This window comes from Parasteatoda tepidariorum, chromosome 8 (genome assembly GCF_982258835.1).
Source record: "Parasteatoda tepidariorum strain Cologne lab strain chromosome 8, Ptep-v5.0, whole genome shotgun sequence".
Lineage (NCBI taxonomy): Eukaryota > Metazoa > Arthropoda > Arachnida > Araneae > Theridiidae > Parasteatoda > Parasteatoda tepidariorum.
The window spans coordinates 97,472,219-97,497,269 of record NC_141762.1 but is presented as its reverse complement, the minus strand read 5'-3'; the positions used below and the strand labels follow the sequence as shown (position 1 = coordinate 97,497,269).

The window sequence follows — 25,051 nt, the reverse complement described above, 5'->3', positions numbered from 1 at the left end:
TCATCTCATTGGAAGGCAAACGCTCTATTCCCTGATCTAATTCCGCTTTCCTCCGGAGGTATTGAATTGTTATGGAAACTTTTAGGACTTTGTGACCTAGATAGATTTAGCGTGCTCCAGTCACCATTTGATACAAGGGGTTACCCCGGCCAGCGGGATTCGAACTCTGTTCTCACGAACGCGAGTCGTGAGAACAGAGTTCGAATCCTGTCGTGGGGGAACTAACCTGTATTTGCGCTACATGGAGAGGAAAACTACGAAACCTTCCATGGTATGCTGGACGGCAAGTGGACTCAAGCCCATGATCCGTCTACAGTGTTTTTGAAGCTGAAACTCAAACAAATACTTCGTATTCAGCTTTTTTTTATTCTTTCTTTATAACCTTTCACAGCCCGCAACGGTCCTTTGCTTGTCGAACAGTGTTGTTCGAAATGTTGTTTTGCTTTGGATTTTTAATTAGTGATTTTCATTACGGTTGGATCATTAAACCATCTTTATTTTGGATCTTGAGTTCACTGGTTTTCAATTTGGAACTTTTCTCAAGGCCTTATTTTCATGCATTCTTTCAATATGACAATACCACAAGGTGTCTTGATGATTTTATGAGTCGAATGAAGTTTTTCTGTTGAATTAAATGATCGAGTGCACACTATCGTCTGCCTTGAGTATCGTTTGTTTCAATTGTTCCAAAAATTCTGTTACCCATTAGCAAAATGGGTCTGGGTGTGGATTTGATGGCGTGCATACACTTTTCAAGTGTGATATTGAAGAGTGCGCATGCGTCGTCATTGCATGCGTTGCTATGGCGACTGCTGCTGTTTTACTTTTTATTTTGACTGGCAGGCATTTTTAATGTATTTACATAATAATAATTCAAAGTATTTTTATATTATTTTTATTTATTATTTAAATTATTATGAGGGGATTTAATCTTAGACTATGTCAACCGTCATCTATCAAAAGGTACCTCATGATAGATTCAAGTTAACATCTCTTATATACTAGTGATTCGGTATTTAATATTTATAGTGGTAGTTACGCCACATTACTCCCCTTCCAGAATTTTATCTGTGATAGAATTCGATGAACAGATACCACTAGTTGATTAATGCTGTTTTATTTATTAACTTCAATTTTTTGCTCATTATATTTATTTTTTTTCTTCCAAGCATTTCGCTCGTTTTTTTTTATAGCTTTTTCGCTATTTTTTCCCATCATTTTTTTATAGCCTTTCGCTATTATTATTTTTTTTTCTAGCATTTCGCTCATTATTATTTATTAACCGGGAGACTTTATTTACACTTCACCGGATTTCTTTCTTTTTTTTCTTTGAGCAGTATATTTTTTTTAAGCAAATCAACTGTTTAATGTGGATTCATCCATCAATATTGACAATTTCTTATCACGTCCGGGTCACCAATGAGGGGATTTAATCTTAGACTATGTCAACCTTCGTCTATCAAAAGGTACCTCATGATAGAATCAAGTTAACATCTCTTATATACTAGTGATTCGGTATTTAATATTTATAGTGGTAGTTACGCCACAATTTAAGTGTAATGACCGGCTTGACTATGATTTTAATATAAATATGAATGCTGAAAAAGGAAAAGTATTTTGTGAAGTCTTGAAACACGGACATAAGGCAGGATTTGAAAACCAATTCGATGACAAACATCAATGGAGACAGTTTTTGCAACCCATGATTTGAAATGTTGTGGCGTTTAACGGAGTCAATCCAGAAAGAAAAAGCATTTGACCATTGAATGACCAGAGATCCTAATAAAGCGATCACAACTTTTGTTTTATACTATTATATTGTGTTTTGGTATGATGGAGTTTTTTTTTTGTTGTAAATATTAATAATTTATTTCCATATTCATTTGTCTTACAAGGGAATCCAGGGAAGTGTGACTCGCCAATTTTGAAATAAACTAGTGGGATTTATGCTTTATGAGGAATAATTTTAGGGGGCAACATTCGTTTCGGCCCATAGAAGGTCCTATGAGAGATAAAAAATAATTCAATATATAGAAAAATCGGTATTTTAGTACTTCAATGCAGACTATTAGTTATTATAATTGTCTCATACTCCGATTAATTTTGCGGTACTCTCACGTACTATATAATGCATATTTATTGTCAAAATGGATTTCGAAAATTTTATATATCTGTAGTTTTTCAGAAAAACCAGTTAGGTTAATTTAAAAAAATAATTGACATGAAATTTTTTAAATTTTTTTTTCAAGAAACTTTCCAAATTAATTGGAGTATGTAATTGCAAATCAATTAATTAATTAATAATTAATTAACAATCAATTAATAATTAATCAACAATTAATTAATAATTAATTAATTTTTTGATTAATTTATTAATTAGCAAATTAATTCCAAATCAATTGGAGTATGAGACAATTACAATAACTAATAGTCTGCATTGAAGTAATAAAACACCGATTTTTCTACATATTGAATTATTTTTTATCTCTCACAGGACCTTCTATGGGCCGAAACGAATGTTAATTAATTTATTAATTAGCAAATTAATTAATTATCCAATTAATTATAAATTAATTGGATTATGAGACAATTACAATAACTGATAGTCTGCATTGAAGTAATAAAATACCGATGTTTCTATATATTGAATTATTTTTTATCTCTCACAGAACCTTCTATGGGCCGAAACGAATGTTGCCCCCTAAAATTATTCCTCATAAGACATACATCCCACTAGTTTATTTTAAAATTGGCGAGTCACACTTCCCTAGTTTCCCTTGTTAGTTCAAATTTCACTGCTAAAAGTTTCTGATTTATTTTTGAATATTTATTAAAATGCAAATACTTTTTAAGATGAAAATTAAATACGTTTGATAGCTTTCTACTTTCTTTGCCCTCTATTTTAAAATTTACTTCATTAAATCTCTAGTTATAACAAAAGAGCACCGATTTCTACATTGAAATTTCAATAGCAATTAATTTCTCTTGTTTTCTATAGCAATTAATTTCTCTATAGTTTCTTCAATAGCAATTAATTTCTCTATAGTTAACTAAGATTATCTCCAAAGTATATAATTTTTCATATATATATTAAGCTATTTCATGTCGAAAAAGTATTTCAAAGTTAGACAATAACTAAAAAAAATATCTTACTGAAAAAAAATATTTTTTTTATGAAAAAGTACGGCAAATATCTCATTCTGAATTCTGTCTTAGGAGTCAGAATTATTGAAAAAATATAGGAGATAGTTGGAAAAGAGTACTTCTTCAGGGCAACATGCTGTCTTGAATCGAGATCACTTGAGAATCTGGCGATGTGACCGGGTTGGCTTTGGGCCAAATTTGGCGAGCATTGAGGTTGTGTCTCCAAAAACTCGTATTATGATATCGCGTTTTCTATTCAATTTGATAAATATTTTAAAGAATGTCGTGCATTATTATTATTATGTAAGAAAGAAATGATATTTTAGTTGTATGAGAAACAATGCAAAGAATAGAAGAAGGAAGAAAAAAAAGCAAACAATGCCATAAATATTTCATTTCTGATATAGGCTTAAGGCTAAAAAATAAGTATTATGTATCAAATATTGAGTATTATTTTCTTTTTTAACATTTTAATTTTGATATTATCGAAAAAGGATGCAATTTAAACACCGCCTTAATAGAAATAGGTACTTTCCATTTACGTAAAAAATAAATTTAATATAAACTATTTTTATAAAATTAAATTTATGCAGATGTACATTTTACACATACCAATATATTTATTAGTTAACAAAATTATTTACACAACTTTAAAAACTAGTGCGCATGTTGAAATTAAACCAACGATCTGGCTGATTGTCACAAACGATTTCATATTTTATATCCGTCGTCGAACAGCCGGCCTAATTTAGGGTTTACCGCTAACAATGTTCTACTCCGTAGCGTTGTAATTTTAAACCCAATCCAGAAGACAAGGCAACTCTTTTTCCTATTATTGAGAGAAATGTGCTTTCTTAGAGGACTTTCTAATGGAACTAAGCCGCAATTGCGTTACATTGAAAGGAAGACCACGAAAATCTCCCACGGTTTGTCCGACGCAAAGGGACTCTAACCGATGATCCGTCTACTACTAAGGATATTTTACGTCTACACAGTGGTCGACACGAGCCGGGTGTGGATTTATGTCAACCAGTCATAACTGGGATTCGAACCCGGTTCACAAAATTGGGAGGCGAGCGCATTTTCCCCTGAGCCACCGTGGCTCAAAGTCACTAATGGTTTTCTCACAAATATTACTTATTTTAGGTTAGTAACGCCATATTTGTAAACATTGGTTGAAGCTGTCTATTACACGTAGTTAATATTTCTAGTTATATCTAGGCAAAGCCAATTTACTAATTGATCACTTATGTATCCAGTAGTTGACTAGTTACTTTAAAATGCAAAGTTTTATTTATCATGTTTAAAAATTAAGAATGTCTTTCTATATATTTTTAAAATTTTAATTTAAAAGAATTTAAATATTAACTTACTAACATTTTAAGTTCTTAGTAATCCTTTCTTTCTCTATTATAATACTAATTCGCATAAAATCTTTCAAAGTAATTAAAAGAATTTGTTTCAATTACTGTTTTATTAAAAAATTATTTATTTTATTGTATGAAATAGTTTCAAATGCACAATACCGCTTTTTGCAACAACAAAATCTAGTTTGCCATTACAAAACTGAAAATGATGTTTAATATCTAATTTAAATATGGTCTAGAACATTTAACGTACAAAACAAATGAGAAGTGTTTATTTTCCACATAATAGTATCGCAAACGCACAGTAAAACAAGTAATATATACACCCTTGTGCAAATTAATTGAAACATACTCAATAAATTCAGAAAACTAAGAGAAAATGCTATTTTATTTAAATTTATGCAAACTCAAAAATTTTTAGTGCATAATATGATCTCCACGACACTTTATTAACATTTGGACACGATTCGGCATGGATTCCACTAATTTTTTACAGTCATTTATAATATTTGTGTCCTTGTACCACACATGAATTAACGCCGTGATTAGCCTCTCCATAGTTGTACAGTCCATATTTAATAGACGATTCTTGCATATGGCCCAGAGATTCTCAATTGGGTTGATATCCGGAGAGTTCCCTGGCCATTCCAATGTCTCAATTTGATTCTCAGACATGAACTTCTAGACAATTTTGGACGAATGGCAAGGAGCTAAATCCTGTTGAAAAATCCATCAGGGTATCGTTTCTTCAACTCTGGAACAACTTTTTTACCCAGAATAGTAATGTACTGCTCAGAACGCGTCATACCGTCAATAGGCTGCAAAGGTCCAACCCCATTGTAACCGAAACAACCCCAAAACATCTTCTTTAAAGAACACGAAAAAAAAAGTTTGTCTCAATTAATTTGCACAAGGGTGTATATAAAAAAAATTAAAGTAAATTCCTACTTAGATCAACATAGAAAATTTTTATTTTTGTTACTTTTTTATTAAATAATTGCAATTTTTCTCCCATTTAAAATTAAAATTAATTCATTAAATTTTATGAATGAATTCATATTTGAAAAAACTGTATTAACATCATTATTAGTGTCATCCAGTACAAGTTTAAAAAAATTTATTTGAACTTGAGTGTATGAGTAAAAAGTATTTTATTAACGATTGGGTACATTGCAAATGCACAAAATTCTAAGAATTCAAAACAATCATTCGAATCTATTTAACAACTTTTTTTTTAAAAAAAATTACATCTTTTTAGTGAATACTAAGTCCTTAAAATAAATCTGACTTCAAATAAATGACATGTAATTCGTTAAACCTATTAGAAATGTGCTATAGTGTAAAATCTTAAAGCGTAACAGCGCGACTGAGACTCATTTTTCAATGAATAACTAATAACAATAATAAAACAAATAAATTCGTGGTATAAATCAAAAATCGTCAAATAAATTCGTAATATATAAATTCGAGAAAAAAAGCGCTTTCGACAAAATACTAAAATAGAGATCTATCGACAAAGACTACTCACTTCTGCTTACCTTAATAGTATGAGATAGCCGCAGCTGATACGGTGATTTTCGGAAGAGATCACATTTGATGAGAATGCTCTCTCTGGTTATTTCAGTTTCTGTTTTTAAAAGCGGTATATGTTGAGCCACATCACCTAGATTTGGCATGTGACATTTTTAGCGGCAATCATGGGTCGATTTTCTAGAGTTGCCATTCGGGGAATTGTAATGAGGCTCTTTTTTGTCGCCGTGTAAGAGAAATATATATATATAGATTGAAAACAAAAAGGCGCGGGGTGTCAGACAACCTTAAAAGTATGAATTTGGTGACGTGGGCCACACGTGCTACCACGTCATGTTCTTTATTGAATTCATCTGACACAGCGAATATAAAATATTTAAATGTGCGCAATAAACTATTTATTTTTTGTTCAAATAGAGCAAAATTTTGTTCAAATATTTTTTGTTTTGTTCATCAAGTGTCATTCACTACAAGTATAAACAGAAATGCATGTTTGAACATGAATGGATGAATAAAAAGTATTTTAATAACGATTGAAAATTTGAACAAGATATAGGATGAGTGTGAACTAACAGTAGGAATTGAAAAAAAAAACGCCTTCACAATATTAAAATTCATAGTATAACTAGTTAAATTCATTGCTCGTGCAGAATTTCACTTTATTTAAATTTCAACTATTTTCGAGAAATATCTACGATACTGTCAAAGTTCGCTATGTATTGAACTTAAGTAATAATTTAAAATATGTCTGGAAGCCATGAAATCACACAAAACATCATATGTATGAGTTTGGGATATATCACTATAGCATTCAGCAGAAATATTAAAATCATTTCCATCTCTGTCTTGAGATAAGATAGATAAATAATCCCAATGCTCCATTGCGTGTTGTACTACTTCCTCACGCACCGCTCGATTCATAACTTGAGTATTATTTAATATAGATGTCAAAGAAAAGGCTTCGTCAACAATAATTGGTATGATAGTATGATTTTTTTCGATAATTTTCTTATAAAACCTTTTTCCCCAATTATCTTAATTTATCCTATGCACGCAAAGAATTCTTTCGCGATGTTGTCCGTTTTTAATACTTGGTGTTATACCCTTTTTTTGTAAAAAAAAGAATGTTGATTGTTGGACAATTTATGTTATTTTTATTTTTTAAATAAGCAAATTATCTGATTATGTAACATAATTTTAACCTTTTGCTGAAATTGGCATTAAAAATTATAGCTATGCAATAACAAATATAATTATTTAACCACATTCTTTTATTCTTAATGTGATAGAGATTTTATTTTATTTTATAACCGTCGTTAAACTGTCGACCCAATTTCGGGTTTACGACTTCCAATGTTCAACTCCGTAGCCTTGTCATTTTAAACCTAATTCATAAGACAAGGGAACTCCTGGATCAAGTATGGGGTGAAATTTGCTTTTTGGGTGAATTTTTTGACGGAAATAACCCGCATTTGCGTTACATGGAGAGGAAGATCGCGAGAACCTCCCACGATTAGCCTGACGGCAAGGGGACTCTAACTCATGATCCGTCTACCCCTGACGATATTTCACGTCAACACTGTGGTCGGTGCAAGCCGGATGCGGAATTCGTATCCCAGCCATCGCTGGGATTTGAACCTGGTTCACCTCATTGGAAATCGAACACTCTATCCCCTGAGCCATCGCGGCTCATGTCATAGAGATAAGAGAAATTTTGAATAGAATTTATTTTACATTAAACGCTTATTTCCTACCCCTTAGTGATTCGTGAGTAAATTTTCGCGCATGCGCCTGCTGTGCAATATTTTTTCTTTTGAATCAAAAAATAATTTACTTATAGAATAGAATTGTTCACCTGCTGCTCTGACGCAGAAAGAAACAACGTCTGCATTGAAAGTTCCTTTAATGAGTTAATATGAAGTTTGGAGTGCAAATTTCCGAGATGAATTCAGTCCGTTGGAACAACCTTGTTCGAAGTACACTTGAATCGAGCGAATTGCCTCTGTGCACTTTTAAATAAATAATCTTTGATTGTGACTCTTAAATCTTTCGTTCCTTTCTGGTACGATGGCTTTCCCTCTCTCTTCAAACGGGCACTTCACTTCACTTCGAAGGAAGGCACGTAGGAACGATAAAAAGTCCATCTTCATCCGATCTTCTGAGAGACGATCGTTTGTAGTTCTAAAAGGGAGAAGAGAAAGGTACTATAGCAACTAAGGTATGCTTAGACGTTCTATTTTTCTTTCACATCAAGACTTGGATTAGAACTTTCTGAGTCGAATTATTTTAGCTCACTTTTGCTTGCTGGAATTATTCCATCTGGTAGGGCTAAGAAAATGTACTTCCCTGTCGGAGATTCCCGCTAGATGACGTTTTTGGGCTATAGTAATATATTTCGTGATACAAAAAGGCAGACGATTTTTGATACTTTTACTCGGGGAACAAAAAGCAGACAATTGTTGAACGTTTTCATTTATTACCATTTTTTTTTGATCCACTGGAAGTTTTTTTGTGGGTTAAAAGGTAGCAATTGAAGAAGAAAAGTTATATGTTATATACTGAAGGTTCTAAATTTTTCAGATCAACGAACATTTTCTTTTCACTACTTAAGAATATATTTCGAAATTAACTTTGCTTCATAGCTTATGTATCCACAGTTTGTAATTCTGAAAAATAAGGTCTTTAGTCACTACGAATTTAAAATCATTGTAATGAAAGAAAATGGACAAATCCCCCCTTTTTTTTAAACATGGCCAATGATCGGCTGGGTAAAGCAGAAAACTCCATTGACAGACATTTTGTTGCTTTAATTCCTCCTTTTAAATATTATCAGTGATAACGTTTCAGTTCATACAAACTTTATGCACCATTAATGTCAATATTGCGTAAAAAAGGAATATTTTGTTACCGAATTATCTAAGATTTATTACTTTCGAATATTAATTAATTTTTTATTGCAATTTGCTGCAACGCTTCGGCCTCATTTCAAATTTTTCCGTCTGTGCTTTCTTATTGACCACTTTTTTCTTCTGTCATTAAGGGCAGAAATTAAATAAATATAAATAAAAGAAATCTCACGTTTCCTTCTTATCTGAAAAATATACAAGGGCAAAAATGAAATGTCTAAACGCGTAAAGTTTATGAGTTAACTTTCAAAAATTGATTGCATGAAAGTAAACATACCAGGCCAAAGTATTAAACGCATTATAATATTCTACGTAAAATCTTAATCTATACAGCTTTATTGTTTTTACGCGGCAGAAATCGGTTTACACTCGCTTGCTTTCGTGTATTAATTGGTTAAATTAGGTGATATGTAATATAAATTCACCGATTGGATAAATTAGAACACATATTATATAAATATAGATTATTTATTAAATCAGGTATTATATTATAATAATTAGACCAAATTATTAGACACACTGTATTTTTTTTTAATAATTACATGTTTTGCTCGAGTTCAAATGCAACACTTTAATATTTAAACATACATGTAATTTGTTTTTATTCCGGAGATTTTTTATATACTTCCTATTTGTATTTATTTTTAACCTATCGTATTACAGTGTTAACCAATTGATACACGAACGTAAACAAGTGCAAACCGGTTTCGTCAAAACAATAATGTTGTATAGTATCACCTGATAATTAAGATTTTACACAGAATCTTTAGTTCATCTAACAATTTGACCTTTATATATAGTTTGCTCTAAACAACTAAATTTATTACATTATTTTTTTGACGAATTTATTATTGCCTTTTTAAATATCATGATAATATTTGTTTTCCAAAGCTGAGGATCCAGAATTTTTTAATCACTCCTTAAGTCACTTTTGCAATGAGTTCAGTATTTTTCAGGAAAGAACTTTGGTAAGAGTTAACCTAGTTTACAGGAATACAATAAAATATACCCCTTTTTTATGTAGCTTTTTCATTTCGATTTAAATTTTTATTAAGCATCAAACATTTTTTTAAAAGGAATCTAATAAAGCTATGTCATGAAAGGCTACAATTGCCAACCGAAATATTATTCTTCTTCTTCGTCAGCGCAACAGCCCCTTACACGCCTTGGCTACCTCAACAGCCGAAATATTGCTTTGATTCATTTCCAAGGGGCCTCTTATAAAAAGAGCTTACATCATTCAAAAAGGAACTTTAATGAGCCTTAACTTTTTTAGAAATGAGCATTGATGATCATAATTGGGTATAATATAAAAAAAACAACTACTTCCACTTAGTAGGAATAACATTTACCATGACGTAATGCTAAATTCTATGCCACTATCCACATAAATGCCACTATCCACATAAATCAATTATTAATCAAAAATCGAATATCAATTACTTTTCTTTATAATGCAATAAAATCTGGCGAGCAGCTATTTAAACGATCAAACACTTCGTTTGTTTATTTGTGGCTTGAAGTTAGGCTCGCAGAAAATGCCGTTCATGGGTTAAATTTAGTAGGAATAACACAAACTGTGACGTAGGCTATAGTATACCCAATTATAAGAAATGAGTGTTATCATCCATTAAAAGAACACATTAAAACAATTTTTAAAGCACAATTTTTTTTTAACAATTAGCTAAATTTCATAAAATTAATTGTTAAATTAATTTTAGAATTAATATTATCATAAATTAACTGTTAAAGTAATTTTATGAATTAATTTTATAATTAATAATTTCATAAAAAAGGACCTTAAATGAGCCTTAACTTTTTTTTACAGGAAAACACACTAAAATAAACACATTTTTGAGCAGAATTTTATATTAAAAATAACAGTTGAAAAGTGCCTATTTTCTTTAAAAACATTATACTAGTGTGGCTCTGAAGGTCTTAACCGAAGTAAAACTCATGTTATTAAGTTTCAATGTCCTCTTCAGACACTAGCATCGTCAGTTTTTCAAAAAAAATGAACGTTATCACCAATTAAAAGAACACTTTAAACAATATTCGTTAAGAGCAATCTTATTTTTCCAATGCGTGAAAAGCCATGGCAGCAAAGTCCATATTATTTGGATCACGTTTCATATGGCCTTTACACACTTCAGCAACATCGCGTAGAAAAGAATCTTTATTAGTATTACCATGCTTTACGGGAGCAGTTTTTAAACCATCAAGCTCATAAAGCCGAGACTTCATATTTACGAACGTTACAAAATGGTGCGGCACATCGACATCCATATCTGGAATAGTCGTTTGTCCTTCGTTAGCCCTCTGTTCATGAGCTTCACGCAATTCAGCGCACTGTTCCAACATTTGCGCCTTCTCCAAGAAATTCGATCCTTTGGATTTGGTGATAAATTCTCGCACCATGGATACCTCTTCGAAATTAATTTCTTCCATATTGTTGGCAACAGCGTGAATCAAAGCCACGGTGCCAGCGGCATTCTTAATGGACTGGGCCATGAAGTACAAGTCTGGATCGATTTCCCTCGTTTGCTTGTCAGCTTTTTCTTCCATTTCAACTTGATATTTTTCGTAGTTTTTAGTCAGTGGCTGGAGGAATAAAACCGCTACGGCCGGGGTCGGAATCTCTCGCAGCATGTCGAATTCTAAAGAAGTAATGTCGGCCATTGTCCACCTGCTGCCAACTCCTAGGTGGCGTAAATATCGGTTAAATACATTCACGTTTGATTCCAGAGGTAGCCATACTTTTGTATCGTCAAACAAAGAAATTCTTGATTGTGGTTTTGGAATTGACATCGAGCGCTTTTATTAAACCTGTTAAGAACAAAATATTTAAATCAGAATTTCAAAATTTTTCTATACGACTTTATAAGAACTTGCAATCTTTCTATTTGAGACTATTTAATTTAATAAGCATAAGTAAATAAGTATAAGTAAACAAAAGTAAATTTAAGACCAAAAACTTGCATTCCCTGCTTAATTTTAACTATGCTAACAACTAGTTTTAATGTCATTATGTTTCGATACTCACTTACCTTTCCAACAATGGGATACCTGCAAGTGACGTAGATTGGATATCTCGATCCTGATTGGTTGTTGAAAAGTGGGATTTGTTTACGTTAGCAACTGTTCTTTCCATTCTATTTAGAGTAAACCAAACCCGTCAAGTACCGATTCTCTTAAAGGCCATATCACACTTAAGGAAATTCGTCCAACTCAACCTTCAACTCAACCTCAACTTTCTGTTCAACTACTACCTGAAACAGTTGAACTATGGTTGCCATGCGGTTGAAAAGAGTTGATCATTGATAAACGAGTGATTTCTTTCTTTTTAGGCGATTTAGCGCTTTATACATAGACGGATAAAAATTTTCATCGAAAGACTCAGCGCGTGTGGTAATTAAATTTAATTTAATCGACGGCAATGGATCCTTCCTCAGCAATTTCAAGTTTGATCATTTACAGTTTGGTAAAGAAAAAAAAAAGATAAGAGAAGGACACTTTGGAGTAAAGCATGACGCTTACGAAGGCAGAGATTAGGCTGTTAGGAAAATTTATTGAGAGAACTGTTTGTTTTCATTTGTGCAATCTTTGACATAGAAGTTAAAAATATGTAATTAGTTTTAATATTGGAAAAATAAATTAGGAAAAAAAAATCACCATTTTGTTATAAATATATTCGTTGCATGCTGTATTAATTTCACTTATTATCATAAATTAAACACATAAGTAGCAATGGATTTTTATCTTTAGTTAATAAATATATTTTTAGATTATTCTTTACCTTTAGTCATATAGTACTTATTTTAAATTATTCAAATAAATTACTTTTAAGTTTTTCATATATTTAATAACATAATATAGCTTTTTGCAACTTACATTTACTATGTATATTTTACAACGGAGAAAACAAAATCTAATATAAGAGTAAAAATAAGCAGTTATAACAAAATTTAGGAGCTTGATAATTTTTTGCACCAAATTAATGCAATTAATTTTTTTAATGTTGACTTTAAGTTCTTGAAAAATTATTAAAATAGTTTTTTAAGAGTTTGATAAGTATTATTATATATGTTTAGTGAAATACTCTAATTTGAAAAAAATTGTGCTATTTGTAGAAAATTAAAAGTTTATGTGAAACTGAATTTTTAAAAAAAGAAAGCTATTAAACGGCACTATTTTGTTAAAGGTTCAACATGAATAAACACAAACTATTCAAAAATTAGGAAAAACAAGAACTGATAAAAGTGAACAATTTATTCCAAAAGCAGTTTCGATAAATTTTTTATGAGCTCTTAAATGATATTTCCTGTGGTGGCGGGATGTTACATTCCAAATGTTCTCTTTTTTCTTCAAGAGTTCAATAAATGTGCTCTCCATTTCGATGCTCCATTTAAAAGTTTCTCCAACGGGAGCTTGTTCAAAATTTTGACTCATCTTTGCTGCAATACAAGTAAAAAAATTTATTAAGAAAGGTGAAGCAAATGTATTTAAGGCAACAGACAATAAGGAACAGTCATTAAAAATTACCAACCAATTAATTCTGTCAGCATATTGTTTAGGTATGAGTAAGTTTACTTTTTATAACGCAATTTTTTCCTTTGTAAAAAAATATTCAAAATCACTGAATTCAGTGCCAACTCTAGAATAATTGCTGGTATAATCTTATCGGAACTATAGAAAGAGCAAAGTAATTGTAAAAAAAAACAAACTATATTTGAATTCGGCGAATACTAATAAATATACAGTTACGTACGAAAAAGATTAAATGCAATTCATAAAATTTGTTTATCATTCAAAGTAATGACAAAATATAAAACAAAACTACTTTTATGTACTTGCAAAATTTACTTCAGATTGGCAAATTTGGCGTAGAAAATCATACTTTTAATTCACGGTTAAAAACATAACACATTTATAACATAAACTTCTTTAATGGTTAGAAACAGATTTATACTTCTTATAAAATAACTTTAAAATCAATACTCAATTAAAAACTCACCTGAATTAATATATAACAAATTAGATTCGCTGCTTTTTCACATAAACTTTGCCGCCATATTGTTTTGACTTGTGCTATCCCATAATCCCATGCGATTGCTGCTACCTGATTGGTTGAATTGTGAAGTTGAATCAACTTTTTCGAGGAGATCTGAAAGAGTTGAACAATAGTTGATCCAACTCGGATAAGTATAGCACACCTATGTTTTCGGACGAAGTTGGACGAAAAGTTGAAGTTGAGGTTGAGTTGAAGATTGAGTTGGACGAATTTCTTTAAGTGTGATATGGCCTTAAGTAACAGAGCCTGTATTCTTGAACAAAGATTCCTTCACTAAGGTTTCAATTATTTAACTTCATATTTCTAACTTAACACAATGACTGACAGGAAGTCACGTGGAGCATAAACAAACTAATTATGCATCGAAGTTGCCAGGTACACAAAACAAAAATATATTACGGTTTCAATAAAAAACATAAACAAATAATCAATCTAAGTTATCTAAGAGAAAGAATTACATTTCAACTTATTCGAAATGCGATATGCTGCTGTAACTTCACTTTAACTAACATTTTAACTTCTGTGGAGAAGTTTAACTTAACTTCAACACGCCATTTTCTTTACAATTGAACAGCTGTCACTGGCGTCATTAGTCACATGTGTGGGTATATGTGTCATCTTCTTCTTGAAGTGCAAGTACCCAAATTAAGAAAGTTTTTCGGAGTGATGTAAAAAATTGTCAGACGTTATTGGCATCATTGATGCTTAATTAACTGTGGTAATAGGTACTACTGGTGCTGTTGAAACAGATAATGAACACAAGAGGAACCTAATATATTTATATCGGGTCTGTAATTATAGGTATTTATGGTCCCCGAGATGAATAACTACCATTTTGCCTAACATTTTAAATTTTACTTTCCGAGAATCATCAGTGATACATTATGAAAGTCAAGCCTCTCAAAGTTAGGTCATCACCCTTAAGGTCTGGTTTCTTAGGACAAGCGCCTTATCTGGGCGTCAGCGGAAAGTTGACGTAGAGCTGACGACATAAAAATACTTTTTTGTTATCTCAGCGTGAGCAGTCGGTCCTACGCAGACATTATCTCTCATTGCGCATGCGTTAATAACGTAAACAAATATTTATTTTGAATTTGTATTGATTTTGTTATTGTCGACCAGTGTTTTAGAGAACAAATAATGACTTTGTCCAAGAAAAAACACATTATAGCTGAGCTAAATGAAGAGTGCTATGTTTAATGTCAAAATCAAAATCTTGACTGATTTCAATGTGCTGTTGGATGTTGTCCGCCATTGCTTCTGTGGTTAACGTCACGTTGTAATCCAACTGCAGTTGAGTTGGACGGCAATTGTAGTTCAAGCTGAGCGTTCGATGACGTATACTATCAAACTTACAAATAGACCAATCAGAGGTTAGCGCTGATTTCCAGCTGACGGCGTCCTGTCCTAAGAAACCAGGCCTTTAGGTAAAGTACGCCAGTTCTTAAACTTGCACTAGTATCAAGCGCAAATTGAAAAATTCAAAAATGAATCTCGTTACTGTGATTTTATAGGTACTACTTTAAAAAGAAAGTACTTGTTTGGCTATATGAATCTATTATGGAGGATAAAAAGAAATAGTTATTTCTATAAATTATTACGAAAATATTATCCTGGATTTCTTTTGTAATCATCTGTAACCAACGACGAATTCTTAACAGAAATTTCCCCGAGTCTACTATTATGCAAAATTGTACAAAAATACTTTTAGTTTGTCTAAAGTAAGAACTCCCCTAGCCATTCGTCTGGAGCCGTGGCGGTGGCTATGGTAACGAAGTATAACTATTTCAAGTAGGGGTGTGGAGTCACTGTTTAGGACAGATTTTGACTCGGGTCGGTAAGAGGAAGGGAATATTTTTCATCGGTCTAGCCCTAGAGTGAAGAGAAGCTACCCTCCCTGAAATGAGCTATTCTTGTTTCCATAGCAACAGACGGCCTCAGACTTTGTGGCAGGGGGATTTCTTACCGTAGACAAAGTATATAAATACTTACTAACTAATTAATTCTACAAAATACTTACTAAATCGAAAACTTGATGTTATCTTATATGCATTGTTTTACTAAGATATTTTAAAACAAGATAATGTAATTATTCATTAAAATGGCGTATAATAGAAACCAGAAAAAAATCGCCAAATTGTTTTAAGCGGCAGAGATGTTTAATTAATTGTGGTTGATAAATCATCTGAACTGCAAGAAGATTTGCTAAGATAGCACACTATTATATAGCTTATTGATTAGATAGCACATAATATTTTTAAAGTGCAAAGTCACTTGAAATGTTCCATAATGAATAAAATAGAGAATTATCTGTGTTAACTCGTAAATGGTAAGATCCTAGAATAGCCCACCTCTTGGCGACTTTTTGAAATCTCGCCAAATTGGCGAGTTTTGCTGGGATTAGCGTTGCTTCTTGTTTATTAAAAAAATAACAATTTAAATCATTTTCAACCGGCACCGCAGAAAAAATATTAAAAAATGAAATAATAAAGGTAATAAATGAAATAATAACTGAAATAAATGATTTTAACAGCAAGAGATCAGAATCATAAATGGCGAAGAAACAAACCCTTTTATCTCTTTTCCAACGAAATCCAACTTTCGCGTAGACATATAACATATCAAATAACCAATTGGGTATTTTGCACTTCAAGAAGATCTCCATATCCACTCTTGAATCAATTAGAAGGTAGTTTATTTACATTAAAGTAATATTTTAACTGAATTTTAAAATTTTGCTTTGCAATTTCATGTTTTAAAAATAGTCTTTTAAATAAAAATTAATCCAAAAGTTGTAATGCTGAAATCAGCCATATCAAATTAAAAATTGCATCTAACTAGATTCGAAACTTTTGAAGCATTTACGCCAGAAATTTCAAATTTTTCATAGAATGATAAAGGAGAAAAAACATGATGAGCGATAATTCTCTTTATTTACGCTAAATTATTAGATTAATCTACAGTTTAAATTAAAAATAATTACCAGATCGCCTGAAACTTAACAAAATGCAGATGTACTTACGAGAAGAACCGGATAAACGCTTACAAATATGATTTTTGATTATTTATTTGACTTTGTTCCAGCTGTATTGTTTCTGCCCGACTTGAGGCTTATTTTAAATAGGATCTCAGTCAAATAACGTGAATCTCAATGAGACTTTAAAAACCTTAACTTCCGTGAACGTGAACGATAATACCTTCTAGAAGCAATCTTGCTCTCAAGATAATCCATTTTGGGATATTGTTACAGCTTGTCCCGTAATAGTTAAGTTATGGATCTAGTTCAGCAATATAAAAATAGTTGCCAATTTAATATTAGAACAGACCATGGATGAACTAGATTTTATTAATAAATATGAAACATCCTGAAAAACATCCAATCCATTACATAGATTAGAGAGGCTGATTATTATATTAAATTTTAGAAAAGAGTGGTTTTAAATGAAATTGTTTTGTAGATGTTTCCGTATTCTATTTGTATCTGTTGAGCATATTGGCACACTTGAAACTTGCTGAATGTACTTGAATATATACGCAGTGATTTGTTGTGACTCAAGTTAGTGTCATTGTATGAGCTTCAGTTTTAATGAAATTTTTTGTAATAAATTTTGCATTTTTCGAGAGTATTTTGCCAAGAAAAATAAAAATGCCTCAGTTTAAGTGCCTTTATATTTTATATTTATACAAGCCTTCTCGCCGTGAAGAATTACTTGGACTTTAGAACTGAGAAATAACTTAAATATTTTGAAAAGTTATTAAACTTTTTTTTAAATATCGCTAATTTGGTGATATTTTTCAACCTAAATGAAAAATGTGAAGATTTAAGGTAATATTACCACTTGATTTATGCAAATCTTAACAAGGGAACAAACGCCCTCTACGGGAGAGAAATAGAAGTTTAGATTTGGGATGTACAATTAGGTTGATCTAGTTCAAAGGTGGTAGTGTTTCAGCCTATACAGTCTATGCAAAATCTTAATTAAATTAATTAATGCACTATGGTTAAATTAGACAGTGTACATATAAATTCGACGATTGGATAATTTAGGCGATATATTATATAAATATCGAATCTCTATTAAATCAGGTATTATATTAGTATATTATAATAACTAGACCAAATTATTAGACGCGATGTGGTTTTTTAATTATTACATGTCTCGCACGAGTTAATATGCAATACTTTTATATTTAAACATGCAAGTAATGGGTTTCAATTCAGGAGATTTCTTATATACTTCCTATTTGTATTTATTTTTAATGTAATGCATTACAATATTAACCGATTGATATACGAACGTAAACAAGTGCAAACAGGTTTCAGCAACAAAACAATAAAGCTGTATAGTATCACCGGATAATTAAGATTTTACAAATAATCTTTATTAAGTAATTATAGTATTATTAAGTAATTACAGTAATTATATTTATATCCATTCAATAAGGCATAACTTATTTAATGTTTTGCCTACATTAAAATTTTTAACTAAAATGCTAATCAAAAAAAGAAGTTTCAAAATTTAAAAAATACATATATTTTTTCAATAACAATATGTATATTGAATTAATTATGAAAAATATATGCATTTGCGGCGTAACTACCACTACAAATATTAAATACCAATTCACTAGTATATAAGACATGTTAACTTGATTCTATCAGGAGGTACCTTTTGATAGATGAAGGTTGATACTGTCGATAAATAAATCCCCACACATTTATTAAAAAAAAAATCCATTAGTATTAGTACTTTTCAATTCTAAGTGAAATAATCAAAAGAATCATGTTTTTCTGATAACTATTATTATTTTCAATGTATTTAACAGTTCTTTTTAGAAAACCATAGTTTAGCTTATTTTATTCACTTTCGGCATATAACGAAAATCAATTTAGTTGCCACTCCAGTTTTGTGAATTTAATTGTTTGTGATAAACCTAATTTTAAGATTAATATTTATTAAACGATGAAATTATTTACATTTTCATGTTAAATATTTTCAAAATATTGATAAATCTTTCTTTATTTTAAACTTTATTTACAGCTGCTAATGAATTTTATTTATAAAATCGAGGTTCCGCCAAAAATAAGCTCGATCATTAGTTCTATCGTAAAAATAAAAAAAAATCGGGAGGCACTGATATTAACAAATAAATGTGCAAGTTCAAATGCGCACAAATAACCGCTCTTAACATCGGTTAATTTTCAAAAAATCGGTCATAAAAGTGCCTTTTTTTTACATTTAGTTTAAAATAAACTGACATCTAGTTTAAAATAAGCTAACTATCTACAATTACCTTAAACATATCCTGGTACTGTCATCTGGTGTGTAAAATAAGAAATAAAATTAGTTTTATTCTTATTGGATCGTTACTACTGTACACTTTAGCCCGGAAATGTCACGGGAGCGAGAAATAGAGGGCGAAACCTCACCCCGTCATTTTTATCAGAGCGAGAAGGAAGGGGTGACATACGTAGTTCCACATTATAATTTGCTATACCTTACCCCCCCCTAAGAAGTTTCTATGCAGTTAATTAACATTCCATACATTTTACTGATTTAATTGAAGTGATTATAATAGTTAATAATAGTGACTTTCAAAATGTAAAGAAAAGTTCTATTTTTGTCGAGATTGTAACCAAAATCAAATTTGGTTCGTATTTATTTCGGTGGTCGTAAAAAAACCAATGACTACTGTACCTATAATTTAAAAAGTCAGAAAAACAGCTCCATCAGAAAACAGAAACCATAAAAATTTAAAGATATGTGTGTTTGCAGGACAGCACTTCATCAGGGGACGCACTGTCTGCCAACACACAGGAGCCTTTCTGTTGTCAGTGGTGAAACTAAAAACTGACAGTGCCCCGAAGCCCCATAATGGAAAGTGAAATAAGAAAAAAACAATAAGAAAAATAGAAATGTAAATGCAAAGATAAATAAATGACAAACAATCACAAAGTAAGTCTTAATAATGACGAAAAAGTAAAAAAAAAAATAAGACATAAGAAACGCCCACAAGTAAGAAAAATAAATAAAGTTACAGTTAGAATAGCCACATCAAAATAACATATAAATTGCTTTTTCTTATTTGACTTTCCATTATGAGGCCTCGGGGCACTGTCAGTTTTTATTTTCACCACTGACAACAGAACAGCTCATGTGTGTTGGCAGGCAGTGTGTCCCCTGATGAAGTGCTGTTCTGCAATCACACATATCTTTAAATTTTTATGGTTTTTGTTTTCTGATGGAGTTGTTTTTCTGACTTTTTAAATTAAATTAAAACAAATTTGGATTTTGCTGCTTTAAGCGCTTTTTTATTTTGATTTATTGATTTAAATGCTACTTACTTACTTTGTCTTTTTCTGAATTTGTAAATTACCTTCATTCTTTGATTACTGTACCTATATTAGATAGCTATTACACACTACCACTGCTACCTATTTCTATAATGGGACACCTGCAAGTGACGTAGTGTGAGTGTCTCGATCCTGATTGGTTGTCGAAACGTGGCACTTGTTTACGTTAGCAACTGCTCTTTCCATGCTATTTCGAGTAAGCCAAGCTCGTCAAGCACCAATTATCTTGATGATACATTCTATAAATGATACATTCTATATTCTTACACAAAGGTTCCAATTCTTTTATTATCTATGCCGTACTTAACAAAAAGTCAGGCATGAAACCATGTAGAACAACAACAAACTTACTATGCATCGAAGTTGCCAGGTACACAAAACAATAATTATGATAACAAAACAATAATAACAATAACACGATCTATGATACATCACCGTATTTAATTAACTTCACGTTAATTAACGTTCTAACTTCTGTGGGGAAACTTTAGCTCAACTTTAACTCTCCATTTTGCTTATAAACCATCAGCTGCCGCTAACGTCATAGTCACATGTGTGGGTATCTGTGTTCTTTTTCTTCTTGAAGTGCAAGTACCCAATTAATTATGCATCACTGGCATCAATAACAATTTGGCGATTTTTTTAAGTCCTCCGAAAGGAATAAGTACCTCAAGTATTCAAGAAATGGTCTGAAAATCGCTATCGTTATGCCATGAACACAAAATTACTACTTGAATTTTTTTTCAAAAATTATTTAAGCTGAATTACTTTATGAAGCTTCAGGAATATATTTTCTTAATAAATCCCAAGATGCTCTAATATTATGTTGTGCAAAAGTTTTGCTGCCTGTTAATTTTCATAACTTTTAAAAAAAAAAATTCGAATAGTGTGTATTAAATAGCTTCTTATTTTTTCTCTCTCTTTTTAGCGGGGAAACGAATCATGCATTGTGAAAACATCGATTACTTTCCGAAGGAGGAGTATAGTCCAGATCCTAATGATTCAACTATGGCAATACCATGTATGTATGCTTTTAACTACTGGATTAAAAGGAAGGGAAAAATAACGTTAGCAGTAGTTAATTTTGAATTCTGTTGTTGTTTTGTTATATGCACTAAATATGTTTGTTGTTGTTGTTTCTAATAACACTTGGACAAGCCAAGCTCAACAAAGGAAGCACCTTTCGTGCGACAAAAAAAGCACCTATAGGGTGAAAGTGCTACTTAGCTCAGAGCCCTCGGATAGACGGCACCGCCGTCCAATCGTGAGACCACCTCCACAATTTAGATATATTTCTGAAGGAAAAGAAATTTTTTCCAGATCTCTGTACCCATGGCAACCGACCTCAGGCCTTTTGTTTTTATAGCCGTCATCGAATAGCCGACCCAATTTATGGGTTTACGACTGCTAATGTTCAACTCAATAGCCTTGTTATTTTGAACCCAATCCAGAAGACTAGAGAACTCCTGGATCCAGTATTGGGAAATATTTGCCTTCGTGGAGGAATTTTTGATGGAACTAAGTCGCATTTGCGTTACATGAAGAGGAAGACCCCAAGAACCTCCTACGGTTAGCCTGACGGCAATGGGACTCTAACCCATGATCTGTCTACCACGGAGGATATCTCACGTCAGCACTGTGGTCGGTGCAAGCCGGATGCGGATTCGCTTCGACCAGCCATCGCTGGAATTTGAACCCGTTTTACTTTATTGAAAGGCGTAAGCTCTATCACCTGAGCCAACGCTGCTCCAACCACACAGGCTTGGCGAGTTCGACGATCGAATCGATGCTCTAATCATCCGATAAGTCCGATGCTCTAATCACTAGGCTACCCAGTCCCCCACTAAATATTCACAGTATACTTTTCTATTTAAATAACAGTATAATAACTTTTTCTTTGAATTTTAGGAGATCAAATTATCTTAAACAATACATTTATGTGATAAACTGTCGGCGTTGCGTACATAAGATGATTGGGACAATCCTGCACTACTGGACATTAAAATTGCTACACCAGGGCGATATCATTACGTGGTGTAATGTACAAGCGATTTGATTTCCAGCATGTTAATAAACATTGGCGACACCTATAATACAAAAGCAGTGATTCAACAGAAATTTTCCTAATACTCATTTTGCATTTATAGATTAATTTCCGGTTTAAAAAACTCGTTTAAGTAAAAGAAGCACCGATCAGAACGTGTTTGACTTTGACTGCGGAGATTATTGCCAATCGGGGTTGCTGTTTCGAAGTAGTGTAGTTTTGCTATTTGTATTAAGTGCGGCCACAGAATATAGAGTCGATGTGTTCAGCACTGTCATACGGAACGTTTTGCTTTGTTTCAACTCCAATGGAATGCCAGCAAGCAGCGTTGTGTAGATATCTCGATCCTGATTGGTTGTTGACACGTTGCATTTATTTAAGTTAGCAACAGTTCTTTCCATTCTATTTCGAGTAAGCCAAGTGCGCCAAGTATCAATTCTCTTAAAAGATACATTCCATTTTCTTACACAGAGATTTTTATCACAAAGATTTCAATTCTTTCACAATGGATTTCTTACTTAATGCAAAGACAGGAATTAGAACATGAACCAATTATGCTTCGAAGCTGCCAGGTACGGAAAACAAAAACATACTGCTGTTACAATAAAATTCATCAACAAATAAGAAATCGAAGTTCAGTGAAAGTCATAGAGAAGGAATTATACTTCAATAAATTCGGTGTGTGATACGGCACTGTATATAATTAACTTCACATAATTAACATTCTAACTTATGTGGAGAAATTAACACGCCAACCTTGAAAATAACGCATTAAGAACCTTGAGAATGGAAATGCCGATCATTTCTTGTTTGCTTTCCTAGCGTTTTAATCCCTATCCGTTACAATTTAAGCACGCTTAGTTTTGTAATTATTACTAAATGTGTGGTAATGTGTCTTAGTGGTGCCATCTGTTGGATAAATAACTAATTAAAGTCAAATTAAATGGAACTAATTTCTTTTTCCTTTTTTTTTTCTTCTCAAGAAATTGAACGAAATCAGCTTTGAAAATAAACAAATTATGCAAATTATTACTTTCCCGTTTTAATGTATTTTTACAGTGTTAAATTGTTGGCACTGCGGAAGACCCAGAACTAATTTTGAAAACCAGAATTTTCTGTAATTGTTGCCATTCGAACAGAAAAATTTACAAAAGGCATGGTTTAAATACAGTTAATTTTGGTTTTATTATCCAAATTTTTTATTTTCTCTTCAGAAATGCTATGACCAAATTTTTTTTTTATTTTAAGAATTTTTTCTCCGTGTAGATACTATTTTAAAAGCATTTTCTTCTCAATTTTAATTGGCTCACTTAACTTGACAAAAGTACGAAATTGGCGCTTTAGCCGAAAAGAAACATTTCTTGATGTTTTGATAGAAAAGTTTGGTAACAGTTTATGTTAATTTTTTTGCCTTACAATTATGCCTTACAGTTTTCATCGGATAAACGAATTTTATAATTGCGTGCAAAAAATTCTTTATTTCGCTTAAAAAGTTCTCAAGCTAAGCAAAATACTCAAAAAGTAACAAGTCGATCACATATCTGACCAAAATATTGGGACACCTCATTAAAAGATTGTAGCTACCTTTATATTTCAGGGTCCAGAATCCGAATCAGTAATCAGAATCCGAATCAGAATCCGAACCAGAATCCGAGTAATTAATTAGTGCAGACGATATTTTAATATCGTTTGCACTGATTAATTAGCATGTTCAGGGTGAAGCCTTAGCATATTCAAGGTGAAACCTTTAAGATTGAGTTCTAGTACGCGCTAATTTCAGCATTAAATCACAAGTTCTGCACAGTTTTCGCTTCTTTGTTTTGCGTACCTTTACACCCTCTTTTATGATGGTCACACATAGGGGGTAGAGCATTCGCCTTCCAATGAGGTGAACCAGGTTCGAATCCCACCGATGGCTGGTCGATACGAATCCGCATCCGGCTTGCACCGACCACACTGCTGATACGAAATCCTCAGTGGTAGACGGATCATGGGAGTCCCTTTGCCGTCAGGCTAACCGTGGGAGGTTCTCGTGGTCTTCCTCTCCATGTGACGCAAATGCGGGTTAGCTCCCTCAAAAAAGTCCACCACGAAGGCAAAATTTCTCCAAATACTTGATCCAGGAGTTCCCTCGTTTTCTGGATTGGGTTAAAAATTACAAGGATACGAAGGTGAACATTAGTAGTCGTAAACCCAAATATTGGGTCGGCTGTTCAACGATGGTTATGAAATATCTGACTACTGTCACAAAGGTCCCGGGTTCAAACCCAGCTGGCGAATAAGGATCTTTCACGCTTCCTCTATATTATTGACCGCGAATATAGAGCACACCACTTTCTCATTTCTCGACAGATGGCAGCACTACGCTATTTCGCTTTGATTCGCCAGACAATGAATTATCTGAGTCTCGAACTACGTCAAGGTCTGAAGTGAAGATAACTTTTACAATAATAACGTCATATTACAGTCCAGTGGCCATATATCTAAGCGAAAACATTTACCGTCAGACTTTGATTTTTACGGTCACGATAGTTTCACGAACATAAAGTACAGTCCCTGGCCAAATTATTAGACGCATTGTAAGATTTTATGGAAAATCTTAATTATCAGGTGATGCTCTACAGCTTTATTATT

The 25,051-nt window shown here is 32.1% G+C and overlaps 2 protein-coding genes and 2 long non-coding RNA genes across 4 annotated transcripts in view; 1 reads left to right on the top strand and 3 right to left on the bottom strand.

Annotated features, from left to right (window-relative positions):
- Window positions 1–25,051, bottom strand: part of LOC147806565 (uncharacterized) — a 394,172-nt gene that overhangs the window by 205,263 nt on the left and 163,858 nt on the right. The window lies entirely within an intron of this gene.
- Window positions 1–25,051, top strand: part of stg1 (stargazin-like protein) — a 151,488-nt gene that overhangs the window by 116,016 nt on the left and 10,421 nt on the right. The window contains exon 2 of the mRNA XM_071180948.2: window positions 21,302–21,394. Coding sequence (XP_071037049.1) covers window positions 21,302–21,394 — 93 coding nt within the window. The remainder of the gene's footprint in view (window positions 1–21,301; window positions 21,395–25,051) is intronic.
- Window positions 10,949–17,124, bottom strand: LOC107440864 (ubiquitin carboxyl-terminal hydrolase isozyme L3). The gene is made up of 2 exons (XM_016054038.4): window positions 17,002–17,124; window positions 10,949–11,773 (listed from the first exon to the last, which is right to left on the bottom strand). The coding sequence occupies exon 2, from the start codon at window positions 11,753–11,755 to the stop codon at window positions 11,018–11,020; it is 738 nt and encodes a 245-aa protein (XP_015909524.1). The 5' UTR covers window positions 11,756–11,773; window positions 17,002–17,124; the 3' UTR covers window positions 10,949–11,017.
- LOC147806566 (uncharacterized) lies at window positions 13,202–14,378 on the bottom strand. Its single transcript, XR_015428563.1, has 2 exons — window positions 13,962–14,378; window positions 13,202–13,401 (listed from the first exon to the last, which is right to left on the bottom strand). It is a non-coding gene; the product is annotated as an uncharacterized LOC147806566 (long non-coding RNA).

Excerpts from the sequence above, each read along its gene's own strand:
- LOC107440864 (XM_016054038.4), bottom strand. The coding sequence starts at position 11,755 with ATGTCAATTCCAAAACCACAATCAAGAATTTCTTTGTTTGACGATACA.